This window comes from Coturnix japonica, chromosome 26, assembly GCF_001577835.2.
Source record: "Coturnix japonica isolate 7356 chromosome 26, Coturnix japonica 2.1, whole genome shotgun sequence".
Lineage (NCBI taxonomy): Eukaryota > Metazoa > Chordata > Aves > Galliformes > Phasianidae > Coturnix > Coturnix japonica.
In genome coordinates, this window is record NC_029541.1 from 2,774,552 (window position 1) to 2,795,061 (window position 20,510).

At 53.2% G+C, this 20,510-nt stretch overlaps 1 protein-coding gene across 1 annotated transcript; it reads left to right on the forward strand.

Moving 5' to 3' along the window:
* The first annotated feature begins 1,866 nt into the window (after nucleotides 1-1,866).
* On the forward strand, nucleotides 1,867-18,833 carry MAPKAPK2 (MAPK activated protein kinase 2). Its single transcript, XM_015885126.2, has 10 exons — nucleotides 1,867-2,286; nucleotides 14,863-15,002; nucleotides 16,468-16,532; nucleotides 16,962-17,041; nucleotides 17,132-17,258; nucleotides 17,665-17,740; nucleotides 17,836-17,960; nucleotides 18,079-18,164; nucleotides 18,260-18,340; nucleotides 18,603-18,833. Exons 1-10 carry the CDS (start codon nucleotides 2,023-2,025, stop codon nucleotides 18,744-18,746), a joined length of 1,188 nt encoding a protein of 395 aa, XP_015740612.1. The 5' UTR covers nucleotides 1,867-2,022; the 3' UTR covers nucleotides 18,747-18,833.
* Nucleotides 18,834-20,510: the final 1,677 nt, after the last annotated feature.

Sequence of the window (20,510 nt, forward strand, 5' to 3'; positions counted from 1 at the left end):
GCACTTCCACCCCATCCACTGCAATGAGAGGGCAAAAAACTGCCCCTCCTCTGCTTGTTCCAACCCCCCCATCACTTTAAGGCATTGATAGCAGCAATGGGGATTAATGGTACCTCCTCAATTCAATTACCCCTGCCCTAGAAGCATGCAGGATTATTTAAGATGTATTATCATTTTTAAATGGGAGAGCTTTCCAGTGGCACGATGCTCATATAAATCCACCAGGACGGGGGATGCACGCAGAGTTAATGATTGTTACCCTAATCCACAAGGCCTATTTTTTCCCTGCTAACTCCGTGATAATCAAATAATAACGCAGCTAATTAGTGGCTGGGGAAAGCACATTGACTGATCAGCCCGCAAACCCACTGCCAGCCCTGCTGTTCCCAACTGCAGATGGAAATGGAAGGAGGGATGCATTGCTTTGGCTGTCAGCGGGCAGCAGCTGAGTAGGGTGAGGACAGCAGGGCTGCTGTGTTACCCCCATGGTGAGGGATCTGTGCTCTGATAACGGGTTGTTTGTACCGACTGCCTTCTCGGAGGCTGTTTCCTTGTAGGTGGAGGTTTGTTGTTTCTTTTCACCCCAGCCATCCTGCAGCTGCAAAGCTCTGCGTGTTATGGGGGCCACCTCGTGGCAGTGCGGCCGCCCTGCAGAGCCCAGCGGTCATTTTCCGTCCCTTTACCTTTCGTTTCATTTCTTTTGGCTTTCATTAAATCCTCGGGGGGGCGGGGGGGGGGTGATGGAGCTGATTGACCCGGTGCTGTGGGCTCCTGCAGGGTGCTGGGTGACAGTATAAAACGTGAATGAAACTAAAGGAAGCAGAGCAGCATGAGGGGGGTTTGTGGTTTCCCTTTGCCTGCTTTCTGCTCTGTGCTCAAGGCAGGGCTGGAGGGATGGGAGGTGACATTTGGAAGCCCTAAGCAGCTCCGCAGTGTCACTGACCTGCACGAGGTTGGTGTAAGAAGGGCTGGATCTCCCCCCAGCTGTTGTTAAATGGAGTGACAGATGCTCCTCGTCACTGATGATGCTCTCTGATTAGCTGGAGCTGCTCCTCTAACAGCTACTGATCAGGTTTTGTTAAAAACTGACTTTTAAAGAGTGAGAGCTGACCTTTTCGAACAGATGGGGCTGTATTATTGGCTTGACTAACAGACTGGAGCAGATGCTATTGCTCATGGAAGGTACAGGCATGGCCCAGGGCCTCCTGCTCCGCTGCCGAAGCTCCCCCCGTGTTTTTGGGCACTGGACTGCAGCTCAAAGCCCTTCTCGGGGTGTTTGTGTCCTCCTGGAGGCACCCCATGCAGAGGGTTTGGGGTCACAGCCATCTCCATGGTGTGTTCGCTGCTGTTTGTGGGCGATAGAGGGATGAGTGTAAACCAAGGGCGGCAAGCAGGCTGTGTATTCTGTATCAGCAAATAAAACATGAATTTCCAATTTTGTTCCAGCTGATAAATGCACAGCAGGCAGCCCGACTGCCCATGGCATCCCAGCAGCTCCGAAATGATCCCAGACTGAGATTGGAAGAAGGGATAACTCATCACTTTATTCTTTCGGACGGCTCTCCCATGCTGTGCCGCTCCGCACCTCGGTGCCATTGTCCCCAGCCCCACGGGTTCTATTAGAGCAGAGTTACCATCAGGGATGGCACACATCAGCCATCTACCCCTCCTCGCCTCCACCCCCGCTCCGCTTCTCCCTGCGGGGCCGGGCCGTGCGCTCGGTGCCCCCGCCCCGTCGAGCGCAGCCCATCCCCGCCCCGTCCCTCCCCCGTTGGCCGTGCCCGGCCGCGGCGAGGCGCTGACATCAGAGCCGAACCGCTCCGGGAGGAGGAGGAGCCGGCCTTACCGGAGCCTTCCTCTTCCCGTCGCCGCGCTCGGGGCCGGGGCGCACCGGCGGGGGGCGGCGGCGGTGGCGGCGCTTCTCCCCCTCCCCGTGCCCCGCTCCCGGCGCCCACCCGCCCGCTCTGCCCGGAGCTCTCCCGCACCCCGAGGCCTTCCCACCGCCCCCCGCCGGTTCCCACCATGCTCTCCGGGGCTCCGCCGCCGCCCTCCGGCTTTCCCAGCCCTCCGCCGCCGCAGCCGCCGCCTCCCCCGCCGCCCGCCGCTCCCCACGGGCCGCCTCCACCGCCTCAGTTTCCTCCGTTCCCCGTGAAGAGCGGCCTGCAGATCCGGAAGAATGCCATCACGGACGACTACAAGGTCACCACGCAAGTGTTGGGGCTCGGCATCAACGGGAAAGTTTTGGAGATCTTCAGCAAGAAGAGCGGGGAGAAGTTCGCCCTTAAGGTGCGCACCGGGTGCTCTCCGCACTCTCTCCCCCCCGGGGCTCCCCCGTTCGGGTTCCTCCGGGTCCCCAGGCGGTGCGGGTCGGTTCGCTCCGCCCCGAGCCCCCGCTCCTCCCGGTGTGAGCGGGGACACGGACAGCGAAACTCGGGAACCGGTTTTGCGGACAATGGGAGAGCTGCCTCCCTGCCTTGCTGCCCGCCCGGCCGAGTTGCTTTCTATTAACAGAGCTGGGTTTGTAGCTTTATGGCTTTCTAATACAAACAAAGCAACTAACAGCTGCTTGAGCTGCCTTAGTAGCCCGGGCTCGGTGCGATTTGTCCGGTGAGTTTGTTTGCTTCAATGTTTGGATGGCAGACTGAGCCGGGGTCCATGCACAGAGCTCCATTGGTGCCCACAGGTCTCCCCGGGCTCCATGAATCAGCGTGTAACAGCAAGCAGCAACAGAGCGTTTCCTTGTTACCCTGCTCATCCATTGTCTGTAACTCGCTCCTTAGCATCCCCGTTCAGCTGCGGATCTTACAGACAGGAGGTTTCCTTGTTTTGAAATCACTTGTTGAGGGAAGGAAGGCAGGAGTATCTCCCTGCTGGAGAGAGACAAGGGGAGGTTTGTGGTGATGGGTGCTGGGTGATGTGGATCTGCAGCCTGGGAGCACCGTGTTCCCAGCAGAGCTGCAGCTTTCACCCACGCAGGAGCTGTTCAGAACCCCGCTGTTCCCCTGAGGATGGTGAAGGCTGAAAGAATAACTGTGTGGATCCGTAACCCCCCACCTTGTAGAGCTGCCTCTCTATTGCTCTCAGTTTGCAATGTGAATGAATGAACAGGTGGGCTCTGGAGGTACAAGTGGTTCTGCTGAGGTACATGGGGACAGGATGGTGTGGAAAGCATGTGGCTAAGGGGGCCTTGTTCAATGGGGTGATGAAAGTTTGACTTTTCCTCCCCAAAAGCAGGCAGTTTCCATTAGGATCATCCCGTTACGCTGCAGGGTGACACGCGTCGGCACTTCGTTTGGGTGGAAATCAGCAAAATCCTCTTCTGTTTTGACAGATACTCTCTTCATCACTTCTGCAGTTGACTCAACCCTCTAAAGCGTGGATCCAGCACTTCCCTTTTGCAGTGTTGAAAGGGGAAGGATGGAGCGGCGGTGCAGGGACGGGTGACACCAGGGCTCCTTTTGGGGTGGTTGGGGCTGCTCTGTGCTCCCGCTGCTACCACAGTTCAGTGCAGCAGCTGTCAGGACTTAAAGCTGGGTCCTGAATGGAAAAGCATCTTGTAAAACAGGACTTGGTGTTATAACTTGGGATGCCTGAGCAGCTCTTGGAGGGTGATGCTGGATCTCTGCATTGGAAAGTTGCTGGTCTTCTGCCCTCTGTCCCCTGTCCCGGCCTCTTTGCACTTCCCCAATGCAGAAAAGGGGTGTTCTGGCTTTTCAAAGATCAGCACAGCTGCTACTGTAAGCAATTCCTTCCAGCCCCTTAAAAGCCATTCTGTGCAGTGTTTGGGATCTCACACAAGCTGTCCTGTGAGCACAGACCCATGGGGTGACATCCTGGGATGCGATGGGAGCTGACTTCATCCATCCCTTGTTCCACAGTCGGGACGCTGTCTCTGCTGGGGACCTGCAGATGTATTTAGATTGGAATTACTCATGGGCTGCATCAGCGTGGAATGATGACCTAAAGCAGGATGCACAGAAGTGATTGCATCGAGTCGTCATGTTTCAGATGATGCTTAAAAGAATTCTAATGGCCTGTAGCCAGAAGCCACAGCTGAAATCTCTTCGTGCCGCCTGCTTTGGTGGTGCAGCAAACCTTTCCATTCCGAGCAGTTTCTCTTTACATTTTCTGTTCCAAGATCTATCTTAATGCAGCTCTTTGCTAGAGGGAAACAATTGTGCGTCTCCTTAGTATTAATGGTGTCTTCTGGTTACATTGTGCTTCCTTTTAGGTCAGGAGCAGCTATTATGTTGCTAAACCTAAACAGAGAGATGCATTTACACCGGAGTTTTGCTGAGGGTCAGTTTGCTTAAGAGCACTTTTCAGTGCTGGGGGAGAGTTTGAGCTCAGACTTTGAGTTCCAACAGCACTGAAAACATTACAGCCAATTTTCTACCAGTGCAATGGTCCGTGGCAGAGATGCATCTTTAAATGGAGCAGTGCTGTGTGTGTGAGTTAATGGATGGTAGTTATATTTGCTGCACCATACCTGGGTATAATGTGGAGCTATTCCTTCTCTTCTTGATTGTTATCCCACCCTTAGTTTTATTTTTCACTATCAAGGAGGAACTGAAGCACTCAGGATTTCACATGCAGGCTCAGAGATGCACCTGAGCTTCCAATCTCAGCTGCTGTGAGACCCTGTTTGGTGCACAGTGCTCAACTCCTGGGTGCTGTGAAGGCTGTAGAGAAGTGATGGATGGAGCTGAAATGTGACGTTTGAGTGGATTCTTACCCATTTCTTCCTTTTATCTCGGTACCATTAATTAATAAGCAAAATTAGGCTTGTAAAAGTTTCTGTATGTAGTTCACTGCTGACCTGACCTGGCATTGCTGGCTGTGGTCAGGCTGTTGGTGTTATGTGATGCAGGCTGTGATGGTGGTGCAGGGCTGCAAGTTCTGCTTTTAGCTCATCTTTAGGCAGGGTGCAGGTGGAAGGTTGCTGTCTGAATTCAATGCATGGCAGGGAAATGGAAGGTACCCAGCATGGACTGGGTAGGTCAGGTGATGGGTTTGTTTCTTGGCTGTGTGTCACCGATGGGGCAGTTTTCCTTTAAAATAAACCATCAGTATTCCTCACTCAGACTTCAAAGTAGGAAATCTTCACCTCTTCCTTCAGGTGGGAGAGCCTCAGGCTGCCTGCAGGGCTGTCCCCTCTCACAGATGGGTTATGGAGCATCCTTAGTGCTTCAGGGCATGTTTGCGAAACATACTCAGTCTCACTCAGTCTTCTGTCTCATCAGATAAGGTGAGTGATGGTTTCTCTGATGAAGGAAGGAGCCCAGCACTTTTGTGCTTCATTATTCTTCTGAGCTGCCTGTCCTGGAAGTAGGGCAGGCTGTATTGTAGTTGTATCTGCATAGTGTTGGGGGTGTTCATGTAGATGGTGGCCTTGTGGTCAGCTGTCATGGCTAAGATATTGTATAAGACACTCAAAGAAGCAGAGCACCCTATTTCCCCTGGCTTTCTTTAGCTTCATTTGAGATCGAATCCTTTATCCTTCATATAAGCAAACTGGAAAAATACCCTCAAAGTGATGGAGTGTGTGAATATCCCGGGCTTTTGCTCCAGGGGAACAGAACACGTGTTATGTCTGCTGTACTTCTGTGTCAGCGATGGGATTTTTGTGAGCTCTACCATGTATTTTATGTAACCAAAAATGTCTTCACTGTGGCTTTTTGTGCAACTCATAGTTTTAAAGCCGTGGAAAGTATAGCGACATCACCGGGGCTTTTCCGACACGGTGGTTTATTATCTCATTGACCAAAAGAGTTGACTGAGTTGGGTTTTGAGTTTGTTTAAACAATTTATGATCAGCCATAATCCCTTCAGAATACATTACGTGTTCCGAACAGTCATATTGACAACGGAGATAAACTGATAACAGCCTGGGAGCCGGGGGCTGACTTTTGCTTTGGCACATGCTCAGGAAATGATAGGGCTCTTTCTCTTAATGACTGAATGCCTTCAGCCCCAGGGGCTTGCAAAAGGAGCTCAGTGCTTCCTATGCTTGTGGGTGGGGAGGTGGGAGTTTGCTGGGGTTTGCTATATAGTGCTAGCCTAAATGTGTCCCCTTGTTTCAGTCTCACAGGTGACCTCTGGGGCTGCTGGATAAGCCCAGTGTCCCCATGCATTGGCTGGACAGGTCAGGAGAGCTCCAAGAGATCTCATGCTGAGGAAGCATGGGGAGGGGGAAAGGAGCCTGTGTGTAAGCCCCAGGCCCACATAGACCTCGCAGGCTGCAGTCAGGCCCCTCTCCCAGCCCGGCACGCCTGGCCTCAAGTTGCAGCATTCAGGCAGCATGACCTCACCTCCTGGTTTCCAAGAATAACGCGCTGCCTCCCCTCCCCTGCGCCGGGCTGGCTGCTGTGGGGCTGCCCCTGGGGCCTCTCAGGCCTTTGGCTCTCCCAGGCTTCCCCTACCATAGCGTGGGGTGCTGCAGGGCTCCTCTCCCAGCTGTGAGCTGAGAGTGGGGTGGTCAGGACCCATCTGAGCCCACGGGTTGAGTAAGGAGAGTCTTGGGCAGCCCCATGAACACAGCACTACCAGATTTATTTATGTTCCTTAATAAACCCGCTGGGAGTCCAGGCTGTCCCAGGTGGCTGCAATGGGATGGGGCTTCAGCATGATCTAGGCTGCTGTGCATTGTGATCACCTTTGGGCAGCTGGCATTGCTCCTTTGCAGTGAGCAGCCTGCATGCAGGGAGCGAGGCTGAGCCCAGAGAGCTCCAACAGCCTTGTATGTTGTGCTGGGAGCACGTGGATCCCGGCCACAGCTCAACCTTGAGCTTGACACTGCTGGGGAGGACGGCGTCATCCTTCCATGAATTAGTGCATCGTGTTGGTGCGTGGCTTTGCTGTGACAAAGGCAGTTCTCCCAGCGGAAAGGGCAGGTGAGCAAGTTGGCTCAAGCAGCCTGCGACTGTTGCGGTGTTTGCCGTCATATGTAATGAGATTATTTAAGCTGTTGGCATCAGGGATGCATGTGATTATGTGCCGGGGCACCCAGAGAGCTGCAGCCTAAACTAGAGGTAAAGTTCAAAATACAATCTCGGATCTGAATGTTCCTGGGGCATCCAGCCAGGCAGGCGCTCTGCAGTTCAGCTCCCATAAGATATCCCAGTTTGGGATCATTGGAAGGATGGGTTTGTTTTCTCCATCACAATCACCTTTGCTGCCTCTGTGTGTGCCCCTGCCTGCAGGCGGCTCCCTGGGTTCTCTTGATGAGTTCAGCCCTTCCAGCTCTCTTGTCCTCAGGATGGTAACGTGCATGAGTTTCGGCTGTCATTGCTGTGTGCCTTTCATGCTGGAGCAGAAAAGAGCTGCACAGCATTTGGCCAGGGCTCTGCTGTGAAGGGCTGAGACGTCCAATGCTTTTCAGGCAGCCCCATCTATAGGTTCCCATGGGGCAGATGTGAAGCATCTTCTGCTCTGACTCTGCAGAATAAAGCAGTTCTCAGTCCACTTTCCTTGCCCGTGTCCTTCAGCCTTGAGTCACGGTGTAGAGCTCATGTAGCCTCTTAAAAGGCTCCTCGGACCTGGTGCCAAATGTGTGTTTTCAGGGAAAGAACTAAAGCTGGGACTGCTGTGGAAATTTGGCAGTGCAATAGTGCTGTAATAGTCACGGCTGGAGCTGATAGGTGAGGGTGGGAGCAGGGTCAAGCAGCACTGCTCGGAAATGGGCACAGCATCTCACTTGTCTTATCCTCAGCGAGGCTGGGGGAAAGCATGTGCAATCAGATCTAAGCAGACAGGAAAGAATGCGTGTTATCTTCAGCTTGCTGGATGAAAAATAAACAGGGAGGAAGGCTGGTCTGGTAGCGAGACTGTTTTTATTTGAAGTAGTAATGATAGCCTTATTGCATCTACCATCTTGAAATTCAAGAATGTTTCAGAACAGGTTTAATACATTCTGTATCTGTGTGTGTTAGCAGAAGGGCAGGGGTTGTGCTCGCTGTGTGGGTGTCATGTCCCATCCCCTTCTGACACAGCTGGGCTGCAGGAACCATTGGAGCCCCCCACATCAGCCTCCTCTCCCAGTCTCTGCTGTCTCTCCTGTTTCCTCTCCAGCCATTTCACAACGTTGCTCCTCATGAGTCTGAGCAGATCTCTAAGAAAACACGGGCTGCTGTTGCACAAGTTGCTGCAGTGGTTGGATGCCTTTCCCTGGGAAGGGGTGGGTTTGCTGGGAAGCTTGAAACCAAGCTGTGTGCTGGAAGTCATCAAAGCTGAGCACTGGTGTGTTGGGGTGTGTGCACCCTATGCCATGGGCTCGGTGTGGGTTTCCAGCTGTAGCACACAGTGTGTGGTGCCTTGACTGTGGGAAGGAGGATCTGGGGATCCTGACTGAGAATTCCATAAGGAATGCTTTCATCTGGCTAACTCAGGAGCTTGCAAGAGCCTTGTTTTTGTCTTCAGTGAGTTTCCCTGCAAGGAGAAATCTCTTCCCAGCACCAGGGACACGAGAAAGAGCAACCACCCTGTGACTGATGGGGAATTCACTTTGACTCTTGGATGGGAGTTCAGAGCACAGGAATGCTCCCTGCTTTCCTGTCTGACCTTGTAAACAAGCAGCCCTCTCCCACCAGCCAGGCCATCCCATCCGGGAGCTGGCCACACCTCACTGCTTGCCTCTGGTGACTCAATGGTTTGCTCTGTGTTAGCATCTCTCTCCTTGTATCCCCATTCACACTCTTTATTCAGCTTTGGGGATGAAACATCCAGCATGTTATCACAGGAGGGGGAGAACATCTCCCTGCCCATGGCATGAAGTGGCTTTCCTGGAATTGGCAGGACACAAGAGCTGCTTCCCCTCACCCTGTGCCTATAGGGCCATGTTGAGCTGACAGTGCCAGGTTGCTTTGGTCTTAGGGGCTGGGGAGGGGGTTGTCTGGTATGCACAGTTGGAGCAGTGGCATTAAATGCAGTGATAGTTTATTTTTCCCTGTTTGTTTTCACCTTTGTTTAAACCCCCCCCCTGCTTTTTTGCTTTTATCCTTTCATCCCCCTGTCTGTTGTAATGTGGCAGGTGAAACACTTGCTGTTGTACTTAGTAAGAAAACAAGGAACTTAGTACTAGAAACCGCCTAGCAATGGGATACTGAGCATCTGTGAAAGGACCAGCAAGTCTTCCCAGCGTGTGCGTGTTCTCACTGTGTATTTAAGATGCAAGCAGATAAAACCTCAGCTATTGACATTGTGTTCGGAGCTGGATCTCTTCGTGGGAGCTGCCTTTAGATACCAACATTTCCTTCTCGGTCATGGTGAGAGGGGAGAAGGTTTTTCCTCTGATGGTGTTTTTGGAGGCGTGTTCGTCCCGGCGCTGTGCTGAATTCTGCATGCTTGTGGGATGAGGTATTTCGAGGTTACAGAGCTGACCGGGCTGCTGAGCTCCGTCCTGGCTCTGCCAGACCTCCCTGCCTCCCTCCTGCTCCCCGTGCCCGGTGTGGGGCTGCTGCTACTGCTGGGAGAGCCTAATAATAGCAGCTGTGTCCTAAGTGCTTTAATGAAGTGCCAGCAGGATGCAAAAAGAGCTTTTTAAAATAGAAGCGTAACTGTGTTTTCCTCTCGGCTGGAATTGTCTCACGGTGCCTGGTGCAGAAGGGATGAGCCCTGGAGGGGGCGGCAGGAGCTGGAATTGCTGAGGGCTGGGAGATGGGGTGGGCTCTAATTGCTCTGCAAGGCCATGTGCAGGGATGGTGGTGGTCTACAGGGTTGCTTGAGGGGCTGCCAGTGGGGCTGTTTGCTTGCTCTCCTTGCATTGCTTTGAGGTCGGGATTTCCTCTGAAATGCTTCTTGCTCCGGTGCTCAAGGGTACACGTGCCCATGGATTGCTTTGAGTCGGAGGGTTGCTCGGTTCTTAACCCATGTGGGTTTGTTGCAAAACGTTTTGCAGTGTGCAAACTATCCTTTGGATCCTGCAGGGCTGTGGGGTATCCCCAGAGCAGCAGCAAGAGGAGGAGGAGGGCAGCACTGGGAAAACCCGAGGAGCTTTTACGTTTGGAGTGGAGGACAAAGGCGGAGGAGGGCGGTCACAGCTCCGGGGGGAGCATGCTCAGGGAGGCAGCCGTGGGGCCCCTGCTTGCGCAGACAAAGGCTTGTTATGAAATCCCCGTGTTGCTCTTGTTCCGACCTTCCCCCTGCACAACACAAAACCTCCTTTCAATAGCAGCAGTGGCCGCTTAATGCAGGAGCTGGTTACGTAGGGCAGCAGCCGGCCCCGTGTCCCTGGCAGCACCCAGACCACATGGGGATTGGGGGGGACATGGGGACACAGCTCATTCCATGGCAGCCCCATATCCCAAATGTTGGTTTTGGGTATGGAGAGAGGGGGCTGAATGTCTCTGGGTTGACATGGCTTGTGTGGGATGCTCATGTAACCTCAGGAGTGGGCTGCTGTGATTGCGATGCATGTCCCTGGTCTTGGTGTTGGGAGGTGCTTGCTGACTGCTGTCATTACCAGAGCCTGCCAAGGGTACAAAATGCTCTTAAACAAATCACCGCAGAGAGGACGGAGTGATGCAAACGTGCCGTGCGTCACCGAGCTTCAAGGGCACGTAAATAAAACCTTGGTGATGCCCTGAACGGTGATATGAGGTTCGGGAGCGCTGTGCTGCATCATGTTGGCTGTTCCCAACCCATATAGGGGAAGGAGGCTTCACAAAAACTGGTTGAATAAGTAAATATGGGGTTCCCAGTGTAGCCAGGCAAAGGATTGCTGTGAAGCTGCTGTGGCCAGGGACACAGAGATGCTCTGAGGTCCTGGTGCTTGCTCAGGGCTGGGCCCACCAGTGTGTCCTATGGATGTGGGGCTCAAGCTGGCACCCTGCTGTGCTACAGAGGCACTGAGGTGCTGGAGCTGTGGGTTTTCAGGCCATTCCTGCTGCCTGGGGAGGGAAGTACAAAGTACGTAGGTCAGAGCCGAGTTAATGGTTTACGCAGTGCTTGCTTCTGTATTAAACGCGCCCGTAAATATCAACCACTTCCTATCATAAAGGACGTGTATGTGCTTTTCCATTCACGAGCACAGCAGCTCTGATAGGAAATCTGATTAGACACATGGCTTCAGGGCTGGGATCTGAAGGGAGGGCTGGAAGCATCCTTAAAGGCTCTACAAGGAGGTGGTGATAAAGAGACTGAGCGTGAAACACTGGCTGGTCCTAGTGTAACTCATATGAGGGTGGTGTTCACCCCTCCCTGACTTCTCCTTTTGCTTTTTGTAGTGCAGGCCCTGGTGCTGATGGCAATGCTGGTCTCTGTCTGGGCACAAGCCAGCCAGCCCTGTCCCCTGTCTGTCCTCCTGACTCGGTGTCACAGTGGCTGCCAGCAGAAGGTGACCCAAGGAAGGGATGAGCAGCATTTGAGGCATTCTGGGGGCCTTTCACCTCTATGTGATTTATGCTCTGCTCAAGCGTCAGTCCAAGCTGCTTCTGCTAGAAGAAACAGAAGCAGCCTGGGCTAAGATATTAATACACTGTCCTATTAGGAGAGAAGGATAATGAGTAAGTCACCAAAACTCAGTATTTCTTTTGATGTTTGGGTATGGCAGTGAGCACAGGGTCATCCCCAGCCAAAACCCAGGATCCGAACGGTCCTCTCCTGTTGTTTTTCTCAGATACACTCATCATTTGTCTCTATTAAGTGCTGCCTGCCGTTGGCGTGCCGTGCCTGCGAGTCTCTGAGTCAGCAGGGCCGCCTCGTGCTGCCATTTACCTGCTTTGACTTCTGTGAGTTCTGCAGCCCCCTCCCTTCATCCTCATCCTGCTGGTGCCCTGAGTACCTTTAAATCACTGTACTTGGATTTTGCTGCAGCAGAGCTGGGCTGGCCGAGCAGCAGCACCCCGCTGCATGGGGCCCTGGCAGGTGGCTCCTGGTTAAGCCACAGCCTCTTTGTGAGCCCGGATGGCCTTTTGTTCCTGCCTGAAAAGCTGAATAGCTGTCACATCTGTTGTGGGTGAGGAAAGGCTCAGCAGATGCCCTGGGCTGCTGGGGGCAGCAGGGTGGGGGTCCTCAGCATCCCCCTGCAGTGGGACCAGCCTTAGCTGTGCTCTCTGGGCATTGCTCAATGCTTGCAATGCTCTTCCTTCCGGGATTCTGCTGGCTTTGCTCTTGCAGGGCTCCTTGTGAAAGCATCATCATGCAATCACCGCAGCTCTTCCCACGGCATCCTGTATCCTCTGCCTGCTTGTGAAACTGCCAACTCACGTTGGCATCGCCAGCAAAAACATGTGGCCACAAAAGGCGTGGGGTCTGCAGGAGGCATTTGAGAGGGAAAGTAAGCAGGGAGGAGGAAAGAGTCCAGGAAGCTGAGCTTCCTCCCTGCCCTTCTGTTGCTCCTAGGGAGATATAGCTGGTATGGGCCTTGCAAATGTATTGGCAGCTGTTTGGTTTTTGTTTGCTTGTTTGTTTCTTTCGCCAGAGCAAAGTGTGAAGCCCTGCTGATGGGGGAGCAGAGAAATAAGGATGCATCTGGCTGTGGCAACAGGCCAGGGCTGCTGTTAACTCCCTGAGCCGTGGGATGCCAAGCAAAACCTGGTCCTGCCCTAATGGGTTCCCTGCTTCCACCCTGTGTGACTCACACATGACGTTGTGGGGGGCGGTGGGGCTGATTCAGCTCTGTCTGTGTGTGTGTGGGGGGGAACTAGAGCACGTTGTGTGTGTGGCTGCAGCTCCTGTGTGTGCTCTGTTCCCTTCCTTCCTTCCTGGCTCCTACATTGCACTGATGCTCTCCAATAAGGGCTCTCAGTCCTTGCAGAATTCCATATGTCTGATGCTGCTCTTGAGGCCCAAGCAGCCCCAGCCTGGCATCACGGGATGGAGGCACTTAACCCTTCCTGAATTTAAAGGGAATATGAGATGCTTTTCCCATCTCTTTGCAAGCCAAGAAATATAAATATGGCTATGCCCTGGATACCAGAGCTAAAATGGGGACATGGGCATTGTTGTGTGGTGTTGTATAAGCCAATCTTTGTTGCTTTTTGTGAACGTGTGGTGCTGTGTTTTAACCTGAAATAGGAAAGCGTGAAGATTTGTTGTTGGCTCTGCAGAGCTTGTTGGAGGGCTCAGCACCAATGGGTTCTGTGGGGCAGGGAGGGATGGTAAAGGTGGGGATGTGGGATGCTTTCATCATGGCTTGGGCATTACCACATCCCTTCTGCATCCTCCTTCCCAAGCACCTCTCCATGCCTGGCCCTTAGTGGGCACCAGAAACGCTTCCTAAATAGACCCAATGGTGCCCTTAACAAGGCTGGCTCTGCTCCTCCACCCCTCCATCCCATAGCCAGCAGGAAGCCGGAGTGAGGCCGGGCTGTTGGCTGAGCTGAATGGCAGAGGGTGTTTGGGAGGCCATCAGGAAGCTGTTTGCTTGCCTGTGGGTGCCTGAGTACAAAAGCAAATGTCACAAAAGCAAATGTCACGGCCGTGCTGTACAGGTGATGGAGGCAGCTGCCTGGAGCTCGTTAGGAATACAATTAAGCTCCCTGAAAAGCACTTTAAAAATTGGATGTATATTTTTGTACATCTCCTGCTTGTCTTGCTCAGAATTACCCTGTCTGCTTCCTGCTGTTCAATTTTCCCAGTGTGCAATTACCATTTTCTTCTTCTTTTTTTTATTTTTTTTCCCCTTTCCTTTAAACTTCCTGACTCCCCACCCAGGCTATTGCAGCAGAGCTGTGGATAACAAAGCCCTTTCCCTGCTGCTCCAATGGATTCGATGCTGTGGAGCAAGGTGTAGAAATACAGCATGATATTCCTTAAGGCCAACCCTATTCCTGGTGCCAGAGCCCCCCCAGTGTCAACCTGAGGTCGTGGCAGTGGGTTCTTTGCTCTGCCAAACCCAGCCCCGGAGCTGCTGGAGGCAGGAAGGAAGATGAAATACACTCAGGACAGGCACGGTTGTTGCTCTATATTTAGAAGTATAATAATTAAGGCTGGTTGTTTATCCTGACGAACACTGTAATTAATAGTCTATGGCAGCTTAGCAAATCCTTCCTGCACCTGGGAACTGTGAGTTGTCTTTGGGAAGGGCAAGAGCCTCATTAGAGGGCTGCTGTTATTTGGGGAACATCTGGCTGCTACTTTGTGCCCTCCTCGGGTCTGTGTGCTTTGGGATCATGGCCTCTGGAGCTGCCTGTATGTGGGGCCCTGGGCAGAATGACCCCACCATGGGTAGAAGGGTGAGGTGTGGGGCCAGAGGTGGTGGCTGGATGCAGATGTTGGCCCTGAAAGGAAGGAATAATGCCTGTGGATGGACAGTGTGAGGCTGCGTTACTGCCTGGAGAGACGGAGGCTTTTGGTGGCACATGGGGATGTGATGCTAACGGAGCTGCTTTGTAAGCACAGTGAGGATTGATGCTGGTTGGTCTGCAGGAATCTCAGATGTGATGCAGGGAAATGAGGACAAGCAGCTTGTGCTGATGTTAAGGATGCAGGGGAGAAGGGCGCAGAGGAGCCCTGGATTTGTATGGGAGCTGAGAGCAATTCAACCCTGTGTAATGCACAAGCCTGGCTTCTGCTGGAGTGCAGCGGTACTGCAGTGTTCCCTGCAGGGCTCAGGGCTGCGAATGTGAGCACTTCCAGACCATCTGCCTTCCCTGGAGCTGCTCTTCATTGGCTTTTGCTACCCACCAGGATCATTGGTGCTGGATCAGGAGCACAGCTGAGGGTTAACTGGATGGGCTGCACTCTGTCACCCCCCCCTGGTGCCTCTCGGGGTGGTGGCTTTGCTCTGCTCCCACTAGATGGGGATGGAGGCATTGCATGCAGCACCCAGCCACACTCACACTGTGCCTGCATTGCCTGGGCACTGTGCTTACTGCTCTGCTCCTCGGGGTGCTGAGCTGATGGAGTTCTGCCTCTTTGCAGATGCTGCAGGATTGCCCCAAGGCTCGCAGGGAAGTGGAGCTGCACTGGAGAGCGTCGCAGTGCGCACACATCGTCCGCATCATGGATGTCTATGAGAACCTCTACCAGGGGAGGAAGTGTCTGCTCATTGTCATGGAGTGGTGAGTGCACTGGGGCTGTGTGATGGGGAGAGGTGAGGTGTCCCAAGGGGGGATGCTGATGCTATGAGAGGTGCTGCACTATGATGTTCAGGATGGACTTCCAAGGTTCTGTGTGCCTTGCACTGGCTCTGAGTCATTCTGAAAGCTCGCTCAGGCTTCAGGCCTGAGTTCTGGCAGCAGATGGGTCATAACCAAACTCGCTTTGGCCGAGCAAAGCTGGGCTCAATACCAAGTGCTGGCACCCAGCGGCGCAGTGCGGTCAGCAGCATAGCCTGCTTTGGGTGGCTGCTTGATACAACATGGGGAGGAGGAGGGATGAAGGGGAAAGTATTGAAACCACATCCCAACCGCAGCTGTGATTTAATACAGCTCTCTTGCCAAAACCTCTGGCAAGCTGGCAGGTTGCCTGGGGTGGGTAGAGGGTGCACGGAGTGGCTTCAGGATGGGAGGAGGCTCTGAGACCTGTATCAGAATCTGGGAGCTGCAGGTGGGATAGGGTGGGATAGGACATCTGCCTGCATAGGAGGAAAGTGATGGAGTGATGGGCAGTGGGTCCTTAGGGTGGGGACAGTGGGTGCTGCATACCACTGTGGTGCCTTCCCCCTGTCTAAGGGATGCTTGGGATACAGCTCCCTGCACAGTGCGGTGTGGCCATAACCCTGTGATCTGCAGTACTCCCAGGTGGTTTGGTGCTGTCCATGTTGCAAAATATCCAGCTTGAGATGTTATCTGCACCAGAAGGGCCAGGAGCTGTTTCTGCTTGAATGAGATAAGGCTGAGGCAGGAAGTTCTGTTATCCCTGTTCTCATGGAGAAGTGATCCCCCATCTTATCCTTGATCTCTCTTGGAGCTGAGCCTTTCCTTAGGGCACCTGGGGAGACCTTGAAGCCCAGGAGCCATGCCAGTTTCTCAACCCTTTCTCAGAGCCTTATATATGAGCTGCTCTGCTGTGTTGGAGTCCATCCCTGCCTCTCTCCATCCCATCTCCAAGCCAACATGATCCATGCCATGCAGATCCACTGGTAAAGCCCAGCTCTGCGCTCAGCCCGTTGGGATGTGAGAGGTGTCACCCACCCCATGTGGGCACATGGCAACTTGCTATGCAGCCACTTGAGCTCAGCACTTTGCACAGCACGGGGTTTACTCACCAAAGAGGTAGTTGTCTCGTGAGCTAAACTAGGCCAAGCAGTGCCCTCGCCACATTAGAGCATTTTGCTGTCTTTACTGTAAACGTGTTTTTGTGGCTTGGTGGGCAGACCACGTCCGTTCACACACTCTGCAGCGCGTGTGAATCCTCTGCCCCTCTCATTTCTGGAAGGGAGAGGATCTGGGACATCACTGCCCAGAAGTATCAACCACACGGTGGGGATGGAGAGGAGGTTCTGGGCACCAAAGGGTCTGACATCACTCAAGCTGGGGCTGTTGATGTGCCCCTCCATCCCTAACCCTGCTGCTTCTCTTCCAGCTTGGATGGTGGGGAGCTCTTCAGCCGGATACAGGACAGGGGAGACCAGGCCTTCACGGAGCGGGGTATGGTGCCCTCAGTGACCTCTATTCAATGCTTGGGCAATTTCTTGCTCCTTATACCATTACCATTGAATCGGTATCAGGGTTTTGCATTTGGGGAATGCCAAGTTTGGATGTGGGTGTTCAACCCTTGATCAAAGCCCCAGTTCTCGCTCAGTCAATAGCAGAACTAAGGGATGTTTTCACAGCATCCTCCAGCACAGAAACACTGCCCCCAAATCCATAAAGCACGAACCCTGGGGGTTGTGGTTTTATAAGGAACACACAGTCTGTGGAATCACTGCTTGGGGAGGGAGGTTTCAGGTAGAGGAAGCACTTATACAAAGCTTATGCAGCCATAAGCTTTGGCTTCTGGTCTGAACAGTAACCTAGGGGACAATGCCTGCTGTAAGTCACCTACAAATGCTTTTATTGATTTCCTTGCTGCTTCAGAGGCCTCAGAGATAATGAAAAGCATTGGGGAAGCCATCCAGTACCTTCATTCGATCAACATCGCGCACCGGGATGTGAAGGTAGGAGTGGTGCTGAGCCCTGCCCTGCCACAGCACTGCTGGGGCTGTCCCCAGCCCTGCCTTCATCTCTTGTCCCTTGTCTTCCCGCAGCCGGAAAACCTCTTGTACACCTCCAAAAGACCCAATGCTGTGTTAAAACTCACTGACTTTGGCTTTGCTAAAGAAACCACCACACACAACTCCTTGGCCACTCCGTGCTACACGCCGTACTACGTGGGTAAGCTGCTGGGGGCCAAGCTCTCAGGTCTGCAGGGCTGGGGGTGAGGGGACCCCCTCCTTGGTTGGAAGTGGAGGGAAGCTCAGAGGGTCCATGCTTACTGCCTGCAGCACAGCCCATCAGCTCTGCACCCACCTAATGTTGAAGCAGTTTTCAGGATGGCCCCTTGCTGGACTGCTTTGTATTGCTTTGGGGGGTCTGCTGCTTTTTGGGGTGTAGCTTTGCCTATGTTTGCAGGATGAGCTGCTCCATGCATGCAGCACCTTGCACAGGCACTGCATGGACAACACTGCTGTGCCTGTGCTGCAGCATCATGCTGCAAGGTAGCATTGGCCCTGTGCATTGCACTGGAGCTGCACTGCCCTGAGGTTCTTTGCACCCTAAAACTCACTCTCTTATCCCTCAGCCCCCGAGGTGCTGGGCCCGGAGAAGTACGATAAATCCTGTGACATGTGGTCCCTCGGCGTCATCATGTACATCCTGTAAGTCAGCCATTCCCTCTCCATCCTGATGGGGTGTCCCATCACCTACTGCTCCCTGCTGGGAGCACACACTGATTCTGCCCCTCTCCATTCAGGCTGTGTGGATACCCCCCCTTCTACTCCAACCACGGCCTCGCCATCTCCCCTGGCATGAAGAAGCGAATCCGCATGGGCCAGTATGAATTTCCCAACCCCGAGTGGTCAGAAGTGTCAGAGGAAGGTAAAGCCATGCAGGGTTGAACTGGCCTGGGGCATTTGGTGGGCTGTGTGCAGGTGTTTTGGGGCTGAAGGGGGAGCTGGGATGGACCCATATCCCTCTTCTTCTCACCCTCTTGCAGTGAAGCAGCTGATCCGCAACCTGCTGAAGACTGACCCAACTCAACGCATGACGATAACAGAGTTCATGAACCACCCCTGGATCATGGTGAGCAGCGCGGTGTGATGGGATGGGGATAGAGACTGGGATATGGGCTGGGGGTGGGACACCCCTGGCTGATGCTGCTCTACTCTCCCCTGCAGCAATCCATGCAGGTGCCCCAGACCCCACTGCACACCAGCCGTGTGCTGAAGGAGGAGAAGGATCTATGGGAGGATGTGAAGGTAAGACTCTTTTGAATTGATTTTCTTCCCTTAAAAGCTCTGGGTACTACCTGGCACTGAGCAGGTCCCAGATTGGGCCAGTATAAAATTGCAATGCAAACCCCTATGGATGGAATGGGCTGGAAAAATCAGCTGCGAGTCTGTTTGACCCATCCCATAATTATGATTGGGAATGTGGGAGGTGGTTTTGGGGAAGGGAAGGCCTTGCCTTGGGGGTCTCACAGCAGAGCTGATGGGCGTTGTGCTGTTCCCACCCCTGCAGGAGGAGATGACGAGTGCGCTGGCCACCATGAGAGTGGACTATGAACAAATCAAGATCAAGAAGATCGAGGATTCCTCCAACCCTTTGCTGATGAAGAGGAGAAAGAAAGCCAACCCCGCGGAGCCCGCCGCACTCCCGCACTGAAAGGCTCCAGCTCCGCCAGCCCTTTGAGAAAGCAATAACTATATATATATATTTTTTAAGGAAAAAAGAAAAAAAAAAGACAAAAAGAGGCAGACTGTTCTACCAAGCGCATGGAATCCAGACCTTTATACCAGACTAGTTCTTTTTAGCTACTCACCCGTGTTTCTGACCTTTCTGGAGCAGGCGATATCCCCATCTGATCCACACTCTCCAACCTGGGAGGGGGGGTGGGATTTTATCTTATAGTTGAACGACACTGATAATTGGATTTTATCTTTTTGGGTTTTTTTTTTTTTAATTTTTATTGTGCTTTTTGTTTTTAATTTCCTTCCAAAAGACATGGAAATTCCTGTGGTGACCCTTCCTATAGGAGGGGATAGAACAGAAATACTTCTTAAAACTACTGTAGAGCTGAAAACCTGAACAGCATCCTCCCTGCGTGGAGACTTGAGGCAAGCTTTGGGCAGGGCTTGGGGAAGGAGATCTCCCAAAGCAGCCACGTTGGTGCTGGTGGGTTGTGCTGCCCCCCTGGCCTGGAAATCTGCTGCTTTTGAAGCATGTTTAAGGGGAAAAATACACTTTGGAGCCCTGCCCTGCCCTGCAGCCTCTCCACTCGCTGGGGGCACAGGGCTCTCTGCAAGCACCCTGTGCATCTGTGCTGCTGTCTGTCCATACGTGGCTGTGCGTCGGTACGGGGCTCACCCCCACCCTGTGCCATCCAGTTCTGACCTCAGGGTGGCTGGGGGGCTGGGTTTGGGGGTACCCCCATGGTCCCTCAGTCTGTGCAGGGCAAGGATGCTTCTCCTTTCCCCCACCAACATCATGCTGTGCTGGGGGTCCCCAGGTGATGGAAGGAGGGGATGCGGTGGTGCAGGGCTGGAGTCTTGCTGCCCTCCTGTGTGGCTTCTATGGGGGGGCTAAGAGTGAAGCCCCCATCCCCGAGCAGAACAGCGGCGCTGAAGTCTTTAATCCATGACTTATTATTTGTCACAGTGTTTTACCACATTTAATGTGCTCGGGGAGAAAGAAAAGAACCTTTTGTTTTTTTTTAAGGCCATGTTTAGTTTTTAGGTGATCTTTTAGACACTGTATGCAATTTTGTTTCAAGAAACGGTTTTTATCTTATATATATATATATATATTTTTTTTTTTTTTCTCCCATCTGTTTGCTTATACTAACCTTTCTGGTCTGCTCTTCGGTCCTTTTGGATTAAAGACTCTTCCTGCGTCTCCCAGTCTCTCCTCCTTGCTCTCGTGGCTCCAGACCAGGTGGTGATGTCCTGAAATGGCTCCAAAGCATCTGAGCTCCCCACAAAGTGTTCTGCAGGGATGCAGTGCTGCTGCAAAGTCCCTTTGTTTGGGGACGTGGTGAGATCTGGTGGCCGGGTCTGCCTGGATGATGCTGCAGGTGGAGTTTCTTGCATGGCATTGCTGCTGGGATAAGGGGGTTTTGGGGCCATGGGTGCTTCACCCAGGTGCCAGCAGGGGGAAGTACGCATCCGGAGTTGTGGTTGTGCTGTGGGCACGTGTGGTGCTGCCACTGTCCCTTCTCTTCTGGCTGTTGTCACAGCAGGTGACGCATCAGGATTTACTGCTGCTCATCTCAATGCTTGGCTGCAGCGTCTGCAGGTGGGGAAGGAATTACCACCACCCTCCATGCTGCCCTCCTTGTGCTTCTCAAGGTGGAGATGCTGCTGTGCTGCTCCCATGGATGCTACTGCAGGCTGCTGTCATGCAGCTGTGCAGGAAGGACAAGATCCCCAT

What these genes read in the sequence shown, in the direction of transcription:
- MAPKAPK2 (XM_015885126.2), top strand. Translation starts at nt 2,023, where the DNA reads ATGCTCTCCGGGGCTCCGCCGCCGCCCTCCGGCTTTCCCAGCCCTCCG. An exon ending in CTACACGCCGTACTACGTGG is followed by an intron (nt 17,259 to 17,664) that starts GTAAGCTGCTGG and finishes CTTATCCCTCAG; the next exon opens with CCCCCGAGGTGCTGGGCCCG. An exon ending in ATCTATGGGAGGATGTGAAG is followed by an intron (nt 18,341 to 18,602) that starts GTAAGACTCTTT and finishes CCACCCCTGCAG; the next exon opens with GAGGAGATGACGAGTGCGCT.